This window comes from Triturus cristatus, chromosome 5_1 (assembly GCF_964204655.1).
Source record: "Triturus cristatus chromosome 5_1, aTriCri1.1, whole genome shotgun sequence".
NCBI lineage: Eukaryota > Metazoa > Chordata > Amphibia > Caudata > Salamandridae > Triturus > Triturus cristatus.
Genome location: NC_140587.1, coordinates 181018673 through 181037654, shown reverse-complemented (window position 1 = coordinate 181037654; position 18982 = coordinate 181018673). Strand labels below are relative to the sequence as shown.

Sequence of the window (18982 nt, the reverse complement as noted above, 5' to 3'; positions counted from 1 at the left end):
TCCATGTATATAGTTACCCAAATTAATTGCTTAATACCCGGTACATAATAAAAAACACCATTGCAAGACGCTTCTCAGTTGTTGGCTCTGGGTCCAGCGGATGCAACGGTATATTGATTTCAAACAACTGTCATAATTAGAAGAAGTTACAGGTGAAAACTTTGACAAAAATGTCTGTTTTTTTCAACTAATTTTCAATTTTCTTATATTTAATGGTTAGTTTCTATAAAGAAACCTTGAAGGATATACACAAATGACCCCTTGATAAATTTAGAATTTTGTCTACTTTTCTAAAATGTATAGCTTTCCAGGATCCATTATTACTTTCACACCCATTTCTACCATTAGCTGGAAAAAGTTTGAAAGCACAAAAAATAGCAAAAATGGGCTACGTCCCAGAAAAATACCAAAACTGTGTAAAAATGTTGGTTTTCTGACAAAAGTCTGCTTGTCCCTGAAAGCTGGAATAATGGTGATTTCACCACCACAACCTTTTTTTTTATACCATTTGCAGGGGAAAAAAACAGACGCTTTCATTTGTAGCCCTTTTTTTCCCCATTTTCCCAACTAAAAAAAAGAATTTACATTTATTTTGGCTAATTTCTGGATCCCCTCCAGGGGAACCCACAAACCCTGGGTACGTTTAGAATCACCATCATGTTGGAACAAAAGGACGCAAATTTGACGTGGATACCTAATGTGGTCAAACTGTTACAGAGGCCTAATCGCGAACTACCCCAAATAGCCAAAAAAGGGCTCAGCACTGGGGGGGAAAAGGCCCTGCAGTTAAGGGGTTAACGAGGCTTTGTTGTTTTTTCACCCCTTCTTAGGTTCCCTGCATATCCACTCTGCCTATTGCTGGAAGAATTAGCCCCCACTCCAGAAATTTGGCTCTAGTTGCGCCTCTGATGAGCTGCCGCGGAACCAGTCCTATTCTACAGCTATACTAGTTACACAGCGCTGCCAAGTATCACGCATCAGGCGTGATACTAACGCATTTTTGGGCAGTGGTCCGCATCACCACAATAAAATGCCAGGTCACGCATTTGTAGCGCCTCCTTGATACCTCCCCCAGTGTAGAGAAAGAGACGAGCAGGACCTAAATTGCCGCCATGGCCAAATACTTCTGATGAGCAAGCAGCGGCGGACCGCATGCTGCACTGGCAGAGTGTCGTGCATAGTCTAGTGAGCTAGAATGGCTGGCAGGTCAGGAGTGTTGCGCCGACTAGGTGGCTCATTGCTGCGTTGGCTGCACCACTAAGCATTCATTATAGCACAGCTGCTGCAGGCCGGCCAGGGGCATGGCATTCACGTGACGTGATCACGTGATTGCAACAGTGTATCCACAATCACTCTGAGTGTGCGGCAGTTATGCTTTTTTTTAGTTTGCCGCCGCTGCCCGCCACTCCGCAATAATTATTTTGGTGACTTGTCCATAATTGATGTCACTGGACAGTGAGATGGGTCCGCGCTCTGTCTTGGTAGAGCCAGCTGAGGTTATGCGCAAGCCACTGTGACCCGTGCCGTGAACCCTCGCACCACCGCAGGCTTGCCTCAGCCTCCAGAGGCTCACCAGACCCCACCAGCCTTGGCGGCAGTGGGGTCTGACTCAGTTGTGAGCCTGCTGCCGCCCTGTAGCGATAGCTGCTGCAGGGTAAAATAATGATCCCTGGCCTGGAATAGGGCTCAACCAACTCGGGCCCGACCCGAGCCTGCTGGAGGGCTGCTGCCGGCAGCTGTGAGAGCATGTCCCAGCCCGGGGGGAGGCACCTATTGCCATGGCGTCATCTTCGCTCGTCGCCTGCCTCGAATTGAAGTAAGTGAAAACTCTGAACTCATAAAACTATCAGTGTTCTTAAATAAAACGGATGTCCCTTTACTCATTGATTAGGCCAGATTTATAACTGAGCAGTCAAGAAAGCGATTAGGTAAAGCTTGTTATTTTACGTCAGAGCAGAAGAAATTAAAGAAGAACACCGGATCAAAGGTTCGGTAGTGGAGTCTGCAGTGCACCGTGGCTGCATTCCGTACCCTAGCGAACGTGGATGTGTGCTTTCAAGTGAGGAGACCCATGGAAAACAGTCCTTATCCGCCTCCCTCTCTGTTTATCCCCCACTACAGCAGTCATGTTATTCTCTGTACTTGAGGTGAGCAAGTGGCAAGCAAACTGCGCCGTTTTTTGAAAAACATAATCTAATCCTATTACAATAACTGACCGGGTCATTTTACAGAAACATTCTTTTGTTTGCAGTGGCGCGGCGCACACTGTACATGACTGGTGCAGACCGGAGTCCTCGTTTTGTTTGACAGCATGATCAGCTTAGAAGAGAACTAGGTGCTTCGGTTTCTGGTGCTTTGCTTTCCAGCAGTTTTAACATCTTCTTAGAATGTCTTGTTGCTCAAATGGGTTTAACTGCTCATATTTATATGTTTTCCTGGTTTTCATTGCTTGATTTTGGTTGCGACAAAGTGTCACTCATAGTTGAAGTGTCACACATAATTACACAGAATTTATGAAAAAGTCACACACAGCAATCTGAAACCTTGGCAGCTATGGTTACACCAAAAAGCACCCAGAATCATGCTCTCACTATACTTTCTTTAATCATCCTGAATAAGCAGTTTAGGGTTCAAAGGGAAGGGTGGTATCAGACAGCCTTTGAATTGCGGACACTTCATGGCAATCGTGAGCAACTAAAATAGAGAGTTTGATTCTCTAACACAACACCCCTTATCAGCCGCCACAACGCTCCTGGCGAGAAAACAATATGCTCACATCACGACAGCCTGCAGTGCGCCGGCTCACATGGAAGGAGAGGCCTCCAAGGGCTAATAGAGCAACCTGTCCTCTCTAAAAGTAGTGGGGGGACTAAGTACACTCTCGTTACCACCACCTTTTGGCCTTCTGCAGAGTTGCTCAGCTACTCATCGGTGTCCGAATTGTACGAGAAAATGCCATTTTCAATTAGATTATCCGGGCACGCGGCGCCACGAGCCAAGAACGTGCCTGTGACGTCACAGTACAGAGTGTCTGAAGGGGCTGAGAACACCCAATGCCTGCTGCCGTTGGAGTTCAGTTCGTCCCTGGACAGAGCGGCCGCAGTGTGTCCTCCCCTGCGGCTCCCCCTTACGCCGACCTCCGAAGGGGGAAAGGCAGCTTCCGCCGGTCCGCTCCGGGTATAGCTCTCCAGGTAAGAGAAATAGGAAAGCTGCGATATTTGGGCCCTTCTAAAGCTATTTTACCAATTGTGTTTGGTTGTTGTGTTTTATTATGAATGTCTTAATAACGAAGTATTTTCAAAGGAATCTGAGTCACTTTAGCGACATTTCAGACGCATTTTTGTTGCCTTTTATGCTCTTTTTAGACTATGTAGACCGGACCTCGTGGGCATGTTACGTTTTCCTGCTGATATTACGAATATTTATTATTGCCGGTGTTTCTTTTTTGTAACATTTTACTGTCGCTTGAAATTTTATTTATCTGATGTTTTAAAGTATATCGTTTCATAATTCTGACTAGTGACTACTCTGTCTCACCGTTGTTCTAGGATAATTATACCAGTCGACTTTGCAGGAGCAAAAGAGGTTGATAATTGAGTGGTGCAATGAAGACCATCAATGGGAGTCATATATGGCAACATTTGGGAACAAGCAAATGGGGAGATTTAGCTAAACAAATCGGGGAAAGAAACTGAAGGAGACTCTAAGAGGGTGAAAGATAACATGACAGTATGTTTGTTAGCTTAAAAAACTGGCTCTTCAAACTCAATTGGTATTGATTAAGCTAAATTACACCCTGGTCTTCTTAGAATTTAGCGCCAATGGTCTTTTATTTACCTACTAAAAGTGATGGAGGGGAAGAAACACTTCATAACAATACATCAATATAACATACCTGAAAGGACCACAGACTCCGACTTTGGGGTTGTCAATTTATTAAAAAGCCAAGAATAATAAGATGTATACACATCTCAAAATTAACATATATAGATATAAAAATCAATACAGAGCCGATTCTACGAATATAAGTGATTCGCCATCAAAGGAATACAATGGTAAATTCCAGAATCAATATGCAACTCAAGATGGAGGCAGAGTCCAAATCTCTTTTCATTAGAAATAAAACAAATCTGTCCCTACACTATACTAAAAGGAGATGCTATCTAAGATCTAATACCTTTCCATCTATTCCCAAAGGTGTCAGCATGTGTTAACTTCCTGAGAAGTACTCACGTCAAATGGGTTAAAGTGCTTAAGGTTAGGAGCTTGTTCTAAAATGCTCCCTTCTCTCCGAAAGCTAGCAGAAGTCTGGGGTCTCTGTCCCTGCTCATCATGCAATATAGAATTAGATTTTCTGAGACATCCTGGTAAAACTTTCCATTGCAACTTTTTCTATGTGGGGAGGTTCATGATCTATTAATTAATTTTCTTTGTTCACCAAGTCGACCTTGGCTCCCAGGCCAGCCAGGCATGAAAGGCGTCCTCCTTTCTCGCTTCCAACTGTCTTCAAAGCATTCGTTGTATCTTTTCCAATCTGAAATTAACGAGTTGGCATTCCAATACCTGCAGTAGGATGAAAACACTGCTATTTCTCGAAAACAACATGCAGTTAATTATTTATTTCTTGAGAAGCAAAGGATGTGCAAAAACAACTACAGTCTTGGGCCTAAGATCTCGGGCAACTTAAACAAAACACAGTTACATTATGTGGCTGTAAGACTGTCCTGCTCTCTGTATATGCAGGCATGATGATACATACATAATCATACTATAACACTTCACTATAGTGAATGTTTGAATGATTCTACTGAATACATATTAATAATCATTAGAAACTGCAAACCATAGGAATACATGAAGGTGCGTGTTAACCATGAATATAGTCCACCCATACAAAATAGAGTGCTCTTCTCCCTTCTTCATCCCGGCTCTCAATTCCCCATTTTATCAAGTCTACTCTTTCCCTTCTTCATCCAGGGTCTCCTTTCCATACTTGAACCAAGCACCCCATCTCTTCTTTCAATTCTTCTTTCTCTGCTTTACGGAACCTTATTCCTTTGAAATTTGAGGCTCTTCTCCCTTCTTTAATCCCAGATATTCTTTCTCGCCTGAATGTTGCTTGCTCCCCCTCCTGTTCAGCCCTTTAGTTCCAAATAAGTTCCCATCACTTTGATTCACAATGTACTCTTGAGCAGGCCTCTCAAGTTCTCCATGACTATGCATAAGAAGCTAATCCAGTCAAGATTTATTTTTCTTTCTGAGACTTGTAGTCCTGGTTTATTATGAGATACTTATCACCACTGATCCCTGAAATGAAAGGGAAAAATACCTGGATGATCTACTCACATACGGAACTGGAAAAAAGAGAGCTCCTGCTTACGTTTTCTTTCCCTCCTTCTGCCAGCCCTCTCCTTTGTCAATTGACGTAATCCAATGAGGCAGGAAGCGTAGTGATTTTGCTGGCAATCAGTTTAATAGAAAAAGCCAGCTAAAATGCATTTAAGCCCACAAAGAGCGCTATGAGGAGCTCAAAGGGTCAACTGTAGTCCAGTCAGAAACTCCAGGTTGACTGCCCTACAGGACAACAGTGGAACCTTCTTACTCACAAGAATTATATGACAGGCAAATAAGAATGCTGTGACACTTTAACCACATTGAAAGTAAAGACACACTACAACACCGTTGCTCTTTCTGTCTTCAGAGCCAACTTGCATTTTCTTCTTTGATACCCTCCTAATCTTGCTGCTTCTGTTCCTCCAGCTTCTAACAAAGCTGGTGGTCTACAGTCTAGACCAAGGTGAAGTGAGTCCAGCTTTTTGCAGATACTTATTTTTTTAGCTGCTCTGCACTGGTTCACACCGCTAGTCATAGATGCCAGTGTCAGTGTGCCACAGGCACCAATGAATATCAGTTGAGCGCCTGCATCATGAGGCCAATTCGCAACAGCACTTGTCCTGAATTGGTACATTGCATCAGTCCATGCTGTCTCTTTACTACAAACCTACTGACCCCTCATCAAGTCAGTATCAAGCAAGTTAACAGCAGGCAACATTTAGCTAAATCATCGGCACATTTAGATTTTTCACAGCCTGGTGGGCAGAAAATCTGGATTTTATTAAGGACACGGAGGCTAAGAATATCCAAATCTCCTTTATTGCGCAGCTCACAGCAGCAACAATGAAGAGATCTAGAACTTCAAAACATTTTAACACAGTATATAGTCCATGTGCACGTAGTCTTCTCCCTTCTTTGTGCAGCGAACAAGAAAACTTCCGAATTCTTTTTGAAAAACTTTACTGAAGACATCAAAAAGGTCTCTGAAACATTTAATCTGCAAGACAAGAGAACAAAAATAAATTATATTCCCAGGGTGGGATCAATAGAGGAGGGATAATCTTAGCCTCCGTGTCCTTAATAAAATCCAGATTTTCTGCCCACCAGGCTGTGAAAAATCTTAATTTTATGGCACGGCACGGAGGCCAATATTATGCAAGTTTGAAGTGTGTTCAACACATTATCAATAACATTAGATACAGGTTTCAAATAACATCTTTTGAAAATGCATTCATTTGACCAATCCGCAGCCCTAAGGATATCTTGAAGGCCACCACCCAGAATAAAGGCTTTGGAAGCCGAGGCCCATCTAAGAGAATGAGCACCAAAAATGGAAATATCAATTCCAGCTTCTTTCATAACATCCTTAACCCATCTTGCTAAGGTGGGAGAGGAAACTGCTCTATGGGGAATCCTGTGAGATATTAATAATTGATCGACAAGACCTCTTAAACTTAAGGTTCTTTTTTCGTACTCCAACAAGCTCTTCACTACACACAAACATTCGTTCTGTGGAAAAAAACGGGTGGAAAACAGAAGATGACATAGTTTTAGTTTGTTTCTTTAGGAAAAAACAAACTCTCTCAGGTTGATAAGCCCTACTGGTGATATCTAAGGCTTTAACATCTGACGTACGTCTGAAAGAGACAAGGCACAGTAAAACAGTCAGTTTACAGGACAGTTTCTTTAGTAAGAGAGTAGAATTCTCAGCCCAATCGGCAATTACTCTAAGGACATCCCTTACGTCCCATAGGGCAGAATATTTGGGCAAAGGTGGATTTAAAACATGCATACTTCTCGTGAGCTTTTTAGTTAATAAGTTTTGGCCTACCGAGGTACCATCTACCAAGCAGTGCCCTGCTGCGATGGCCGATCTATAGACATTAACAGTTCGATAAGCCAGGCCTGATGCAAAGAAATTGACAACCTGAACTACATCAGCTGAAATGGGATCGTAATTCCGTCGAAGGCACCAACAAACCCATTTACGCCAAGTCAATCTATAGGCTTTCCTTGTTTCAGGTGCCCAGGACTCTAAAATGAGTCTGAAATCGCTCTCCGAAAGTCCCGGGAGTGGCCACTGTCTCCTGAAATCCTCCATGCCATCAATGACAGGAGGCCCTGAAGAACAAGGGGATGACATTCTCCCTGAGAACCTGTAATTATTTTCTCGAAGGTTGGAATGAGAATTGGAAAATCCACACTCATCTCCATCAGGATGGGGAACCATGCCTGGGATCTCCTTGTTTCTTCGAACTCGAAGAAGTAGACATGGAAGCATGGCAAAAGGAGGAAAGTGAAAAGGTCTCATACCAATCCAATTCTGAAAGGACGCATCTATCCCTAAGGCCAGAGGGTCCGGCCTCCAGCTGAAAAATTTCAGCAGTTGAGTGTTGACTCTGTCTGCAAACAGATCTATTCCAAAGGGTTCCCATAGTGACTGGATGGTTAGAAAAACCTCTCTGTCCAGTTTCCAGTTGCTCGAATCTTTGAAATTCCTGGGGAACCAGTCTGCTACCCCATTGTTCAAGCCCGGAATATGTTCGGCAATCACTGAGATGCCCTTGCTGAGGCAGTACACCCAGAAATTCTTGGCTAGGTCTGAGAGCCCTTTGGAATGAGGGCCTTCCATCTTCTTCACGTATCTCACAGCAGATACGTTGTCCATGTGAAGCATGACTGAACACTTCATCAAATCCTTGGTAAAGCTCTGGATTGCAAAGGATCCTGCCAGTAGTTCTAGGCAGTTGATATGTAGTTCCTTCTCCTGGGGAGTCCAGAGCCCCCCTGTCGATGAGTTGCCGCATGAGGCACCCCATCTCACTAGGCTTGCATCTGAGTCTATTATTAAGTCTGGTTCTTCCCCAAAGATCGCTCTGCCGTTCCAGGCCTCTGCATTTCTCAACCACCAGAGTATCTCTTTCCTGGAGTCTGAGTCCAGGTAAACTATCTGAGAATAGGATGGGTTCTCTCTGAGGGCTTTGGCTTTGAGTCTCTGAAGGGCCCGATAATATAGGGGTCCCGGATATATGGCTTGGATAGACGAGGACAACAGGCCCAGTACTCTTGCTAAAGTCCTTAGTGGGAAAGAATGGATCTTTAGAATTTTCCTTGACTCCTTCCTTAGTTTTTCCCCTGGTAATTTCAAATCTGCTTGGACTGTATTAACCGTAAAACCCATGAACTGTGTGTCCTGGCTTGGAGTTGTAGAAGATTTTTTGGTGTTTATAACGAAACCCAGGTGTTCTGAGAGTTTTATTGCAAGGTCTGTGTGTTGGAAAGCCACCTCTCTGGATTGAGCCAGTATCAAAATGTCGCCCAGATATAAAATTAGTCTTACTCCTTTGCTTCTTAGCCAACCTGCCACTGGGTGCAGTACCTTGGTGAAGCACCAAGGGGCTGACGACAGACCGAAGGGGAGGCTGCAAAACTGCCTTAGCTTGTAGAAACGTCTGATGCGGGGGCCAGATAGGGATGGTCAAATAAGCATCCTTCAGATCTAGGCGAGTAAGCCAATCCCCTTTCCTTAAAACATCGCTGAGGAGGTGGATTCCTTCCATTTTGAAATGGCGGTAAACCACGCATTGGTTTAAGTCTTTTAGATTTATAACGGGTCTCATCTTTTTGTCCTTCTTTTCTACTAGAAAGGCATTGCTGACGATGTGAATGTCTTTTCCCTCTCGGATTACACCTTTGGCAAACAGGTCTTTTACCTCTTAAGTCACCAAGGCTGAATGTTTTTGGGAGAACCGTATTTCTTGAGGGAGTCTCTCCTGGATGGGTAAATCTATGAATTCTATCTTGTAACCTTTGACAGTATCTAATACCCGAGGGTCTTGGCTCACTATGTTCCAGTTCCCACAAAAAAGGCCTAGCCTCCCTTAATAGGGGTATCTGAAAGTTCTTTGGTTAGTCTTACCTGCTGAAAAACCTCTTTGCCTTCTTTCACCCCTGAAACCTCTTCCTCAGAATCTTTGTCTTTGGGGATAGAAGGACACTGACCTCCAAATCCAGATTGTGAGGATCTTCCTCCTCAAGCCATGAAGGGTCTTGATGAAAAATGCACACGGCCGGGGAACTGACCCCGTATTCTCCCGGCCCTTCCAAAAATTCTGTTGTTGAAGACTTTTTAAATATCTTTTTGAGACTTTTGAATGGAGTTGAAAACTCCTACATATTTAGCCATTTATTTGATAAATTCCTCCCCAAAGAGGAGGCCTTAAGAGGAAGCTCCCCCTTCTTTGTTAGCTAGCTCGACCCACTCAGGAGAGAGGGGATGTTTTATGAGGAGGGGGTCGAACATATACTCTCCAAAGGGGTCAACAATACCCATTTTAGACCCTGAGGCCCTTGATGCCTCACCTGAAGTATCCAAAATGTCACCTTCCTCCTCAGAGGAGTCGGAGTGATCAATCTCATCCTCCTGCCCATCATCACTGTCAATAGGGATATGTAAAGCCGGGTCTTTATGCTGCCCATCTATTGTGCCCGAGGCACTGTCATTGTCACCGCTAGAGCATGAGGTCAAAACGGTAGGGTTGGAGTTCTTAGGCTTTTTGGTACCTTTTGGAGGGTTGTCGTTAATTGGCCTTTTCCTTTGCGCCATTGTTGGCTCTGTGGGCTCCTCCTGAGGTCTTGTGGATGGCCAGCCTCTTTTAGATAGGCTTTCTAGTTTTTTATTCATGGTGTCATCAAGAGACCCCATTACCCTATCTAGGGCCTTATTAATAAGACCTTCTAGTTTATCTTTTTTTTTTTTTGCAGAGTTTTATAGTTTTATATAGCGCAAACTTGACCCGAATCCAATCAGGTATCAGAGCGCTTTACAGAGCACCAGTTACGTTACATGAAGACACACATTCATTTTTTTGTTTTATTCATGGAGCTGGTTGAAGGTTCTGAAGACATAACTAAGGTTAAGCTCAGACACAGAAAACTGCTACAGCGTTAGTGAACTTCCAACTGTCAAAACAGGTGGGAGTGTTAAGCGCATGAAATGGCTGCCTTAATTGTTATGGTAACCTAACTTGGTTCAACAAAATGGTTTGCTAAGGATCTTTCCTTTAATTGAGGGTATTCAGGGATTATTATGTAGGTCCTTTCTCTGTTTCTATGGTTTAGTAAGGATCTCTCCTCTAATTGAGGGTGTTCATGGATTTAGTCCTTTCTCTGTTACTATGGTCCTTGACCTGTTTTCCCCTTTTTAAAATTTTTTTTAAATGTGGATAGAGCAGCCCGGATGGTAATTAGTGGCGTAAGCATGAAATCAGGTTAGTCAGGCTATTCATTTTTATATGCTTGGAGAAAAGCCTTTGGATTTATTTAAACGAGACCTCCAAGAGCCCGTTTCTTAATAGGGCTCGTACGGAGATCTCCGTTGTGTCCTGTTACCACGGTAACCCTGCGCAGCCCCCGCCGAGCTTCAGCTGAGGCCGCAGGGTTACCATGGAGACTCAGTAACAGCGCGTCTCTCAGCACGGGATCGGCATTTGAAAGACGCCGGTCCCGTGTGAGAAGAGCTTTCCTCGGCCTGAAGGAGCCAAAGAAAGTTACGAAAAAGAGTCGGTCGGAGGCGAGAATGTCTCCGTCTGACTCCCTAAGGGTACAAGTATCAGAAGGCGGAGGCGGAAGCTCTCCACCTCGTTGACGATAAAAATAGGATTTGAAAAACAGTGCGAGGGGGCGAGGGGGGAATTTTAAAGAAGGCAGGCACAGTCATGGATAAAGAAGGCAGGCACAATCAATAAGAGCGCCCGCAGTATAGCACAATATTGTAAAAGATATCAGGAGAACATTAAAAAATAATGTTAATTAAATTCAGTGCTGCGAAGTGGGTGGGGAGGGGGTAGAGGGTACAGTCACCCAATCAGCCACCACCCACTCCAATCTAAACAAACAACATGTTCAAACAGGCACGCATCAAGGATAAAGAAAGTAGGAGTACATTTGACCAGCAGCAACAAAGAAGGGAGAAGACTACGTGCACATGGACTATATACTGTGTTAAAATGTTTTGAAGTTCTAGATCTCTTCATTGTTGCTGCTGTGAGCTGCGCAATAAAGGAGATTGGGTAATTTTCAAAATATTCAAACATCAGACTTTAAGATGCGTAAAGAAACAGGATGTTTTTCACTGAGGGGTGCTGAGTGATATCAGGTAGCCAACAAGAGTAAAGCACTTGTATCAGAGACGCATCTACGGTGGACAGGTCTGAATTGGATTTGTGGAAAAAAAAAACATTTAAAGATGCCAGCTGCGTGCGCATGCTAAATCAATCATCTTCGGTGGGGTAAAATCTACTTTAATATAGCCGCCCCTGTTATCTTGGCAGTCAGTGAAAACTTAGTGAGGCGATGGGGATTAAAGAAGGTTGTGTTGGGGGTGATAAAGGGGTTGGAGTTAAAAAGAGGGGGGTAGAAAGACAGGGAGTAAAGGAAGTAGGGATATAGAGGGATACAAGCTAGTACCTGACATGCACTGCAATTCTAGGTCTTGCATCAGTAGTGGAAGAATGTATGAACCAATCAAAACACTGAGGCCAAGTTTGCGGATTGCATTTGAAGGCTAGTGGTCATTCATAGTAGCTTACATATATAAGAAGTGTTCCTGGTTAAAAAAGCATAACCTCCCTCTGCTTACTTTTTGGAAGTAGAGAATGGTTAACAACAAGAGGGAAGAAAACCTTACTGTGTGAGAAGTGACATAGGTAAGAGTTATGAAATTTGACAGCAAACTGGTGCAGGATTTTGTAGGTCATGACTAAGCACCTTGGATGTTTTTTCCTCTATTAGAAACAAGGCTTCTGGAGACCTAGGAAAATGTGCTTGTGTTTCTCTGCCTCAACAAAGACAGGCAGCAGTGTTCATGAACTGTGCTATAAGTTACTGAGGGCTTTAAAAAATGATTTGTTTTTATTGTGGGCGATAAGATTTTGCTATGTTGCACTTGAATTACAAAACCAGAGTTGCTTTAATAGTAGTAGACATTGACTTTACCTATTCGAAATTGAAGAGAGGGTTTTGTGATTATATAGAGTTTGGTGATTATGTAGTTTCTGGAAAAGTCCAGTTCACATTGATTATGGGCAGTTTGATTATTCTGATTTGGAGAATGTTATGTAGGCTTTTTGGATGTCGCAAGTGAAGGTGAAGGTGATTACAAATGTATGTCTTTTCTTTAATGACTTGTGTCTTTTCTTTAATGACTGCTTGTTAAGAATTTGCTTGAACAAATTGCTTTATGAATTACATATGTTTACTTTTTTTTGCAAAATGTTTCTGAAGTTGAACCTGACCCAAATCAGCCATTTTCCTAAAATATAATCTACTAAAATTGCAACGTTTAAAAATGAATAATGTGTATTTTGAAATCTCATTCCTACCATGAATTAGAAGGTTTTAGTAGGTGTGGGAAATGCATATTTATGAGATGATACAGTTGCTACATGGGGTAATATTCTGCATTTTGGCTTGATGTGCCTGTTTCTTTTATTCTGAATGTAGACAGGTCCCCTCCGAAAGAATGGATTCATTTGTGAAGACTCGTGAGGTGGAGAGTCTGCGCAACGAGAACACGCGACTTCTGTCTGAAAATGGTGAGCTCCGGAAGATGGTGGCTCTGATGCAGGAGAATGTAGAGCTGAGGTATTGTTTGCGTGACCATGGGAGCCAGGTACAAACAATGTCGCCAGCACAGAACACTGCCTCCAAGCAGCAGATGGCCCCACTGGCAGCAAACCCTGGTGCAGTACTAGCAGCAGCTAAGCGTCGGAGCAGAAGTAAGTTGAGTCCGCCCAAGAAAGATCGCCATGCCAGTACAAGCAGCAGTGAAAATAGCTTAGCATCAGGGGACCAACAGTGCCTCCAGGCATCTGAGGAAGCACCTAAAATGTCAGATATTCACCCACAGAAGGGGCACCCGCGTCAGCTGTACACAAACATACGGCATCCCGAACTGACCCAAGGTAAGATGGCAAGGTGACTCAGTAAGTTAAATGCTTCTAATAGTGGGTGTGATCTGTGGACCACGATTTAGAATACAAGCTAAGCTAAGTCAGATCATTCTTTCATCATTTTAAGGTTGGTAAATTGAGTGCCTTTACATTTGTTAACAGCAACATCTGGTATTTGCAGTACTTAGCAACAGTAGACAATGAAGGGCTGTATGAAAAACATGTTATCGCCGGGAAAGGGCACAAACAATAACTTTATAAAGAGTGAGCCCTGTGTTTTGTAGCTGGATTTGGTGGCTCAGTGAACTAATGCATCCACTGTAGGGGTTTGTGTTTAACCTCATACTCACGGGCTCACCTTCTGGCAAGTTCACTCAGCCTTTCATCCTTCCGAAGTCAATAAAATGAGTACCATTGAGTTGAGTAACATAAACATCTGTTATTCAGCGCCAAGATACATTTCTGGGTGAAATGTGCACTTTGCAAATTTACATGTTGTGCTACTTCTTCCCCAATTAAACCCATACTTGATCTAGGCTATAGCCATTCCTGTTTCAGTGTTTTCTCAGAACATTCTTAAGAAAGAGCTTTAGTCCAGATATCACTATGGGGTGCATTTTTAATGTTTTTCTTTGCTTTGGATCATACCAGTGCTTATTTACAAAAAATATAAGTGTTGGGCCCTATAATTGTATTAAGGAAGCTGAGTGAGGAGAGGCACTAGTCCAGGGAGCAGGTGTTACATTACTCGTTTTTCTATTCTGCCCTGTTCCACAGGACCTGCATCACTCCATGAACCTGGGTCCCGTGAAACTCCCTGGCATCTACCTGTCCATCTGGAGAGAGGCATACACCTTCTCTGTAAGGAAGGCCTCATTCCTTCTTTTGTTTGCAGAAATTGAAGAGTGCTATCAATATATAGAATCTCTAAGGTTCCCTGTAGCGGCAGTCCTAATTTCAGCCAACCATTTTCAAAATAAAATGTCTGATTTCCTGTCCCCGTCTGCACTGCAAATTAAAGCAGATGCAGACTGTGTGAGACATGGCAAAGTGGTCCAGACCCATAAAATAAGTGCTGGTGGTTCCCTCGGCCTAACATTAAATAGTGTAGTGGACCAAATGTTGGTAGAAACACTGTCTTCCTAAAATGAGTTACGCATGGCTAGAATTAATCATCTCTCTAAATGAGCCATTTAGAATTTGATTGGTTACTTTAGAGTTAGAGTTCTGTGAACATATTATTCTGGACTTCCCTTAAATCAAAGATCAAAACTGTCAAGCACGCTGAAGACCAGACATTACAGTATTGGTGAGGCACTAGTTTTAACATAGCAACACCAATGATGACATGTCACGTGCAAACTGGCTGAAGACCAGACATTTCCAGTGTTGGTGAGGCCCCAATTTTAACATAGGAACACCAATCATAAACTAGTGTAAAAGATCTCAGATCAATAGCCAGTTATAAATGCATGCAAGAAAGACGCTCACCTTGAAGAAGACTGCCTATTGTAGATGCAGCTATCGCAGTGGTTATTAAATTCCCTGGATGCAACCTCAAGAAAACTCTGATGAACAAAATTCACGCCACTGTCACTGAAAATGCAAAAGAAATATCCCAAAATAGACCACCACTCATACCAGAAAAAGGAGACGAAATGTATACAACCCGATCTGAGATTTTGAGGTAGAAAGAATAGCAAATGCCCCTGGGAATGGGTGGGAAAGTGCTTTAATACCTGTATACTCTTATGTTTGGTCACCAACTGTAAGTGCTATAATAATGTTGTATGTATCGCCCTGCTGCTGGATTTACTGATGCATTTCATGAGCATGGTTTGGCCCTTTTTAGGTCTCGCATAGCGTTGCAGCGCATGTGCTTCTTGCTTTGCAGGCATGCAGTATACACTATAGCTGGAAGCTTCGTGGAAGCTCCGCCCACTCCCCGCCCATATTTTTCATTGGTTTGTGTCGTAAATGCTGCCTTGTGATTGGCCATGTCATCATTATAGTCCTTCCATGGCTGTTGGCCCCTTTACTGCAGACTACTTTCTTCCCGGTCCAATGGCTTCTCCCGTGCCCTCTGCCCCCTCCCGCCTTTGTGCCTTCCCTCGTCATGGCCTGACGCATGTTTTGCTCTCTGTCAATGCTCCCATGTGCTGTCATGCATATGGAGCTCTCAAGCACCCTTCCGTCTGACGTGTGAGGTGCTCTCTGTGGCACCTTTCCCGACTCACACCTCCAGTGCCCATCCCTGCCCATGAGACCCTCCTGCGCCGGCGGCTCGCAGCTTTGAGTTACGGAAGTTCCCCGGAACATATGGCTCTCGTCACGCTGGTGGGGGCGTGAGTTGTGGAGTTGGGAAAGGCTCCGTCTCAGCTGGGCGTATTATGATGTGGAAAGTTTGAAAGACGTTGCACGCGGGCCCGGCCCATCATGACTGTCAATTTATTTCTTGTGGCCACGCCTGGGTCTGCACTGCGCCTGCCTCTTCCTGCCCAGGAGTTATTTGTGCGTTCACTGGAGTTGGAGGCGTACGGCCGGGAGGACTGGTTCCCAACCGAGGCAGTGGGTAAAGCCATACCTTCTTGTCTGAGCTGGTCGAGGGCACCAGGGGTGCCTACGAGTGGTGTCATTGACGGGGTCTGTGTTGCTGATGTCAGCGCTGGGCAGCTGGGTACCCTAGGGGTGTGGGAACCATGAAGGCACCTCAGAAGACCCTGGGACGAACCGAACAGATGCTGGGCGCTATGGCAGACATTCTCAGCACCTTCGGGCTTCCGTGTCACCTGTGGGTGAGTGCCAAATGTTTGCTGGGCTGTACTGGCAGCTTCTGCAATAGCGATGCCGATTGGCACAGCATGCGGTGATGGGGTGACAGGGAGGTCAGGTTGGTGAATGGCTTGACATTAGGAGTTTGAGAAATAGGCATCCAGGGGATGCCCACTCTAGTTAAGGGTACCATTAGAAATTGTGCTAAAACCAGGGTTGGCATTAATGATAGTTCGCAGGGTGATGTCTTCACTACTGTTAACAATGCCCAGGGACATGCCAACACTGAGGCAGGCTCAGATGATGGTGCCCCACACTGCGGCTGACGTTATATACTCTGCCAAGTAACTGCCCTCCCGCTTAATGCTAGCATGCATCGCGATGCTCAACTGTTTTTTACATGAAGGCTGCTGCTGTTACAAATAGTTCTCAGAGAATAAGGCTGGCAAGGGTATTAATGGCCAGAGGATGCCCATGGTAAGGCTGGCATTGATAACCGTCTTCACGAGCAGTTCGTTCTTGATAGTAGTGTACAGGTGGATGGGCCTCCAAGGTTGCACTAGTAATAATGCTAATTGGATCCTTGCTCTAAGGCGTGTTCTAGTATCTTGTAAGCTTGGCACTAGTGCTGGTACTCAGCAGGTGCCTGTATTTAACAATAATGCAGATTGTGCCACTGATAATGATGCCTACACCGAGGCTGGAAAAAAGACAGAAAAAAACAGTTTGCCGAGATGCAGTGTAGTCAGTGTTAGTTATTTTGACAGCGCATTGTAGCTCCTTTGAGTGAATAGAAAGGCCTTTATAAGGAAGGGGAACTAACCTGCTTGTATTATTATCAGCTGACGCCTCTCACCCCTGGAACAAGGCATTAATTTGATCCTCATATTTTCTTGTGGAAATTGCATATTGTGGATTTGGAAAGCTACTTGGAGGAGATGTGTTGATTCTTTTCACGTATGAGAGATATGTGTTTTGACACCTCGCAGCACTAAGGATACTTGCTGTGCCACATTAAAATATTAACTGTTATGATAGGTTTTTAATATGTGAATATTTAGAGTTCTTATATTGTAAATTATATGTACATAATGCTTACAAGCCTAAATAAGGCACTGGGAGAGCTCTGCAGCTAGTAGCACATTACTCTGGATCCCAGGGTTCGTGAATGATAGGATAATGTGCTTCTTTTTCCTTGTAGGATCAGCTGCCTTAAGGTTAGGTTTGTGCCATGGAGATCTTGTGCATTTACTCTACTCTTGTAAAGAGGGTTAGATTAATTAAAGTTGATTAATAATAGGGAAGATGTGGGATCCTACTAGGAGTTGTGGACATGCGCGGCTGTTAGAGGGATAAATTCATTAGAAAAGAGGAATGTCTGTAAAGCATGGCTGGGAGTCCATATTAGCACACTCCACATATTTACACTGTACACTATGCAACATAAAAACACCCCACATAAATGCAAGGGCTGTGCACTGGTTTACCTTTCACCCCCACCCCGGTGCACCTCCCACTCATCCTTCTCTCTCTCACACCTCTCTCTATCTCTCTCATGCACTCTTCCTGACAGTCTCATATTGGTTCATTTAAGGTCTTCGGACACAGTTTCTTTCCTGTGTCTTTTAAAAATTTCCATTCCTCAAATCCACGCTTCTTCTTCTTTGGGTGTCTACTGCGTACATAAGCACACTCACTTTCTTTATACGTCTGTGGCCTGTCCTCCCCTTTTTTCTCTTTCTCACACACTCTTTCCGCTCCTCTGTCTGGAGTTCATTCACCACTTCGTTCACAAACTAGCTATTGCTCTCTACCTTCCTTTCTATCTATTCTATGCAGTGCCCACTCCTATCTATTCATCATTGTTGGAAACCGGGCAACCGGGTTAGCAGTCACCAGGTTCCCAGCACAACGGTAGCTTGGCTCGAGCGGTTGGGGTACAGGCACCGTGTTAAGCGTACGTCACACCCTCACAATAACCATGCGTTCATCCGTTCCAAAAACGACACTACACCGTAAAAATTATGAAAGAAAGTAGTTTGTCTTTATCTTATTTTCTCTTAGTTGCAGGGTTCATAAAATAAATACAAGACAATAAGATTTTCCTTTAAAAGGGCAAGTCAAATAAATAATACCACAGTGGGGTTTCAATAAATAGGATCAGGTCATAAATAAGCAAGGAATAAATAGGGGTGCAATAAATACAAATGGCTAATAAATACTGTCAGACAATAAATACAATGCAGGAATAAATACAGTCAGACAATAAATACAGTCAATAAATAAAGCACCTTCAATAACTTAAATAACACAATTAATGACAATTACAGTTCACATCACTTTCCTGAGGTAGTTTGGTTTTACTATGCCCAAGTACAGCTTGTGGTCATTTGGATGACATGGGGGGGGTGTCCCACCTAGATTGGTCAATGCTGGGCCTGAACTGAGGTAGATTAAGGGTAACCTAAGGATCTGGTTCTCCTAAAATACACAACCCCTCTCAGAGGTCACTGCACCAGTCTCAGTTCACCCCTGGCACTCCCAGGCTGGTTCTAACACCCCTCTAGCCCCTAGAATGGTCTTTTAGGGCTCCACAGGGCCTCAGATGCCCTTTCTACCACTTACTGCCCTTTTCACGATGATCGGCTCCGCTCGGCGCCGGGTCGACGTCGTGAGGCGGCTCCGGCTCGATGTCGCTGGGTGGCTCCGGTTCGGTGTCGCTGGGCGGCTTCGGATCGGTGTCGCTGGGCGGCTTCGGATCGGTGTCGCTGGCGGTTCCGGATCGATGTCGCTGGGCGGCCTCGGCTCGGTGTCGCTGGGCGGCTTCGGCTCGATGTCGCTGGGCTGCTCCGGCTCGATGTCGCCTTCCGGCGTCGCAGGGTCACGGTCTCCCCGCTTCCGGGTGTCTCCGGAGTGCGACCTCC

General features: G+C 44.2%; 1 protein-coding gene across 1 annotated transcript in view; it reads left to right on the top strand.

Annotated features, from left to right (window-relative positions):
• The first annotated feature begins 3089 nt into the window (after positions 1 to 3089).
• The window catches only part of LOC146830604 (uncharacterized), a 165114-nt gene continuing 149221 nt past the window's right edge, over positions 3090 to 18982 (top strand). Inside the window, exons 1-2 of the mRNA XM_085604056.1 lie at positions 3090 to 3191; positions 12838 to 13298. Of these exons, the coding sequence (XP_085460182.1) occupies positions 12857 to 13298 (442 nt within the window). The 5' untranslated portion in view covers positions 3090 to 3191; positions 12838 to 12856. The remainder of the gene's footprint in view (positions 3192 to 12837; positions 13299 to 18982) is intronic.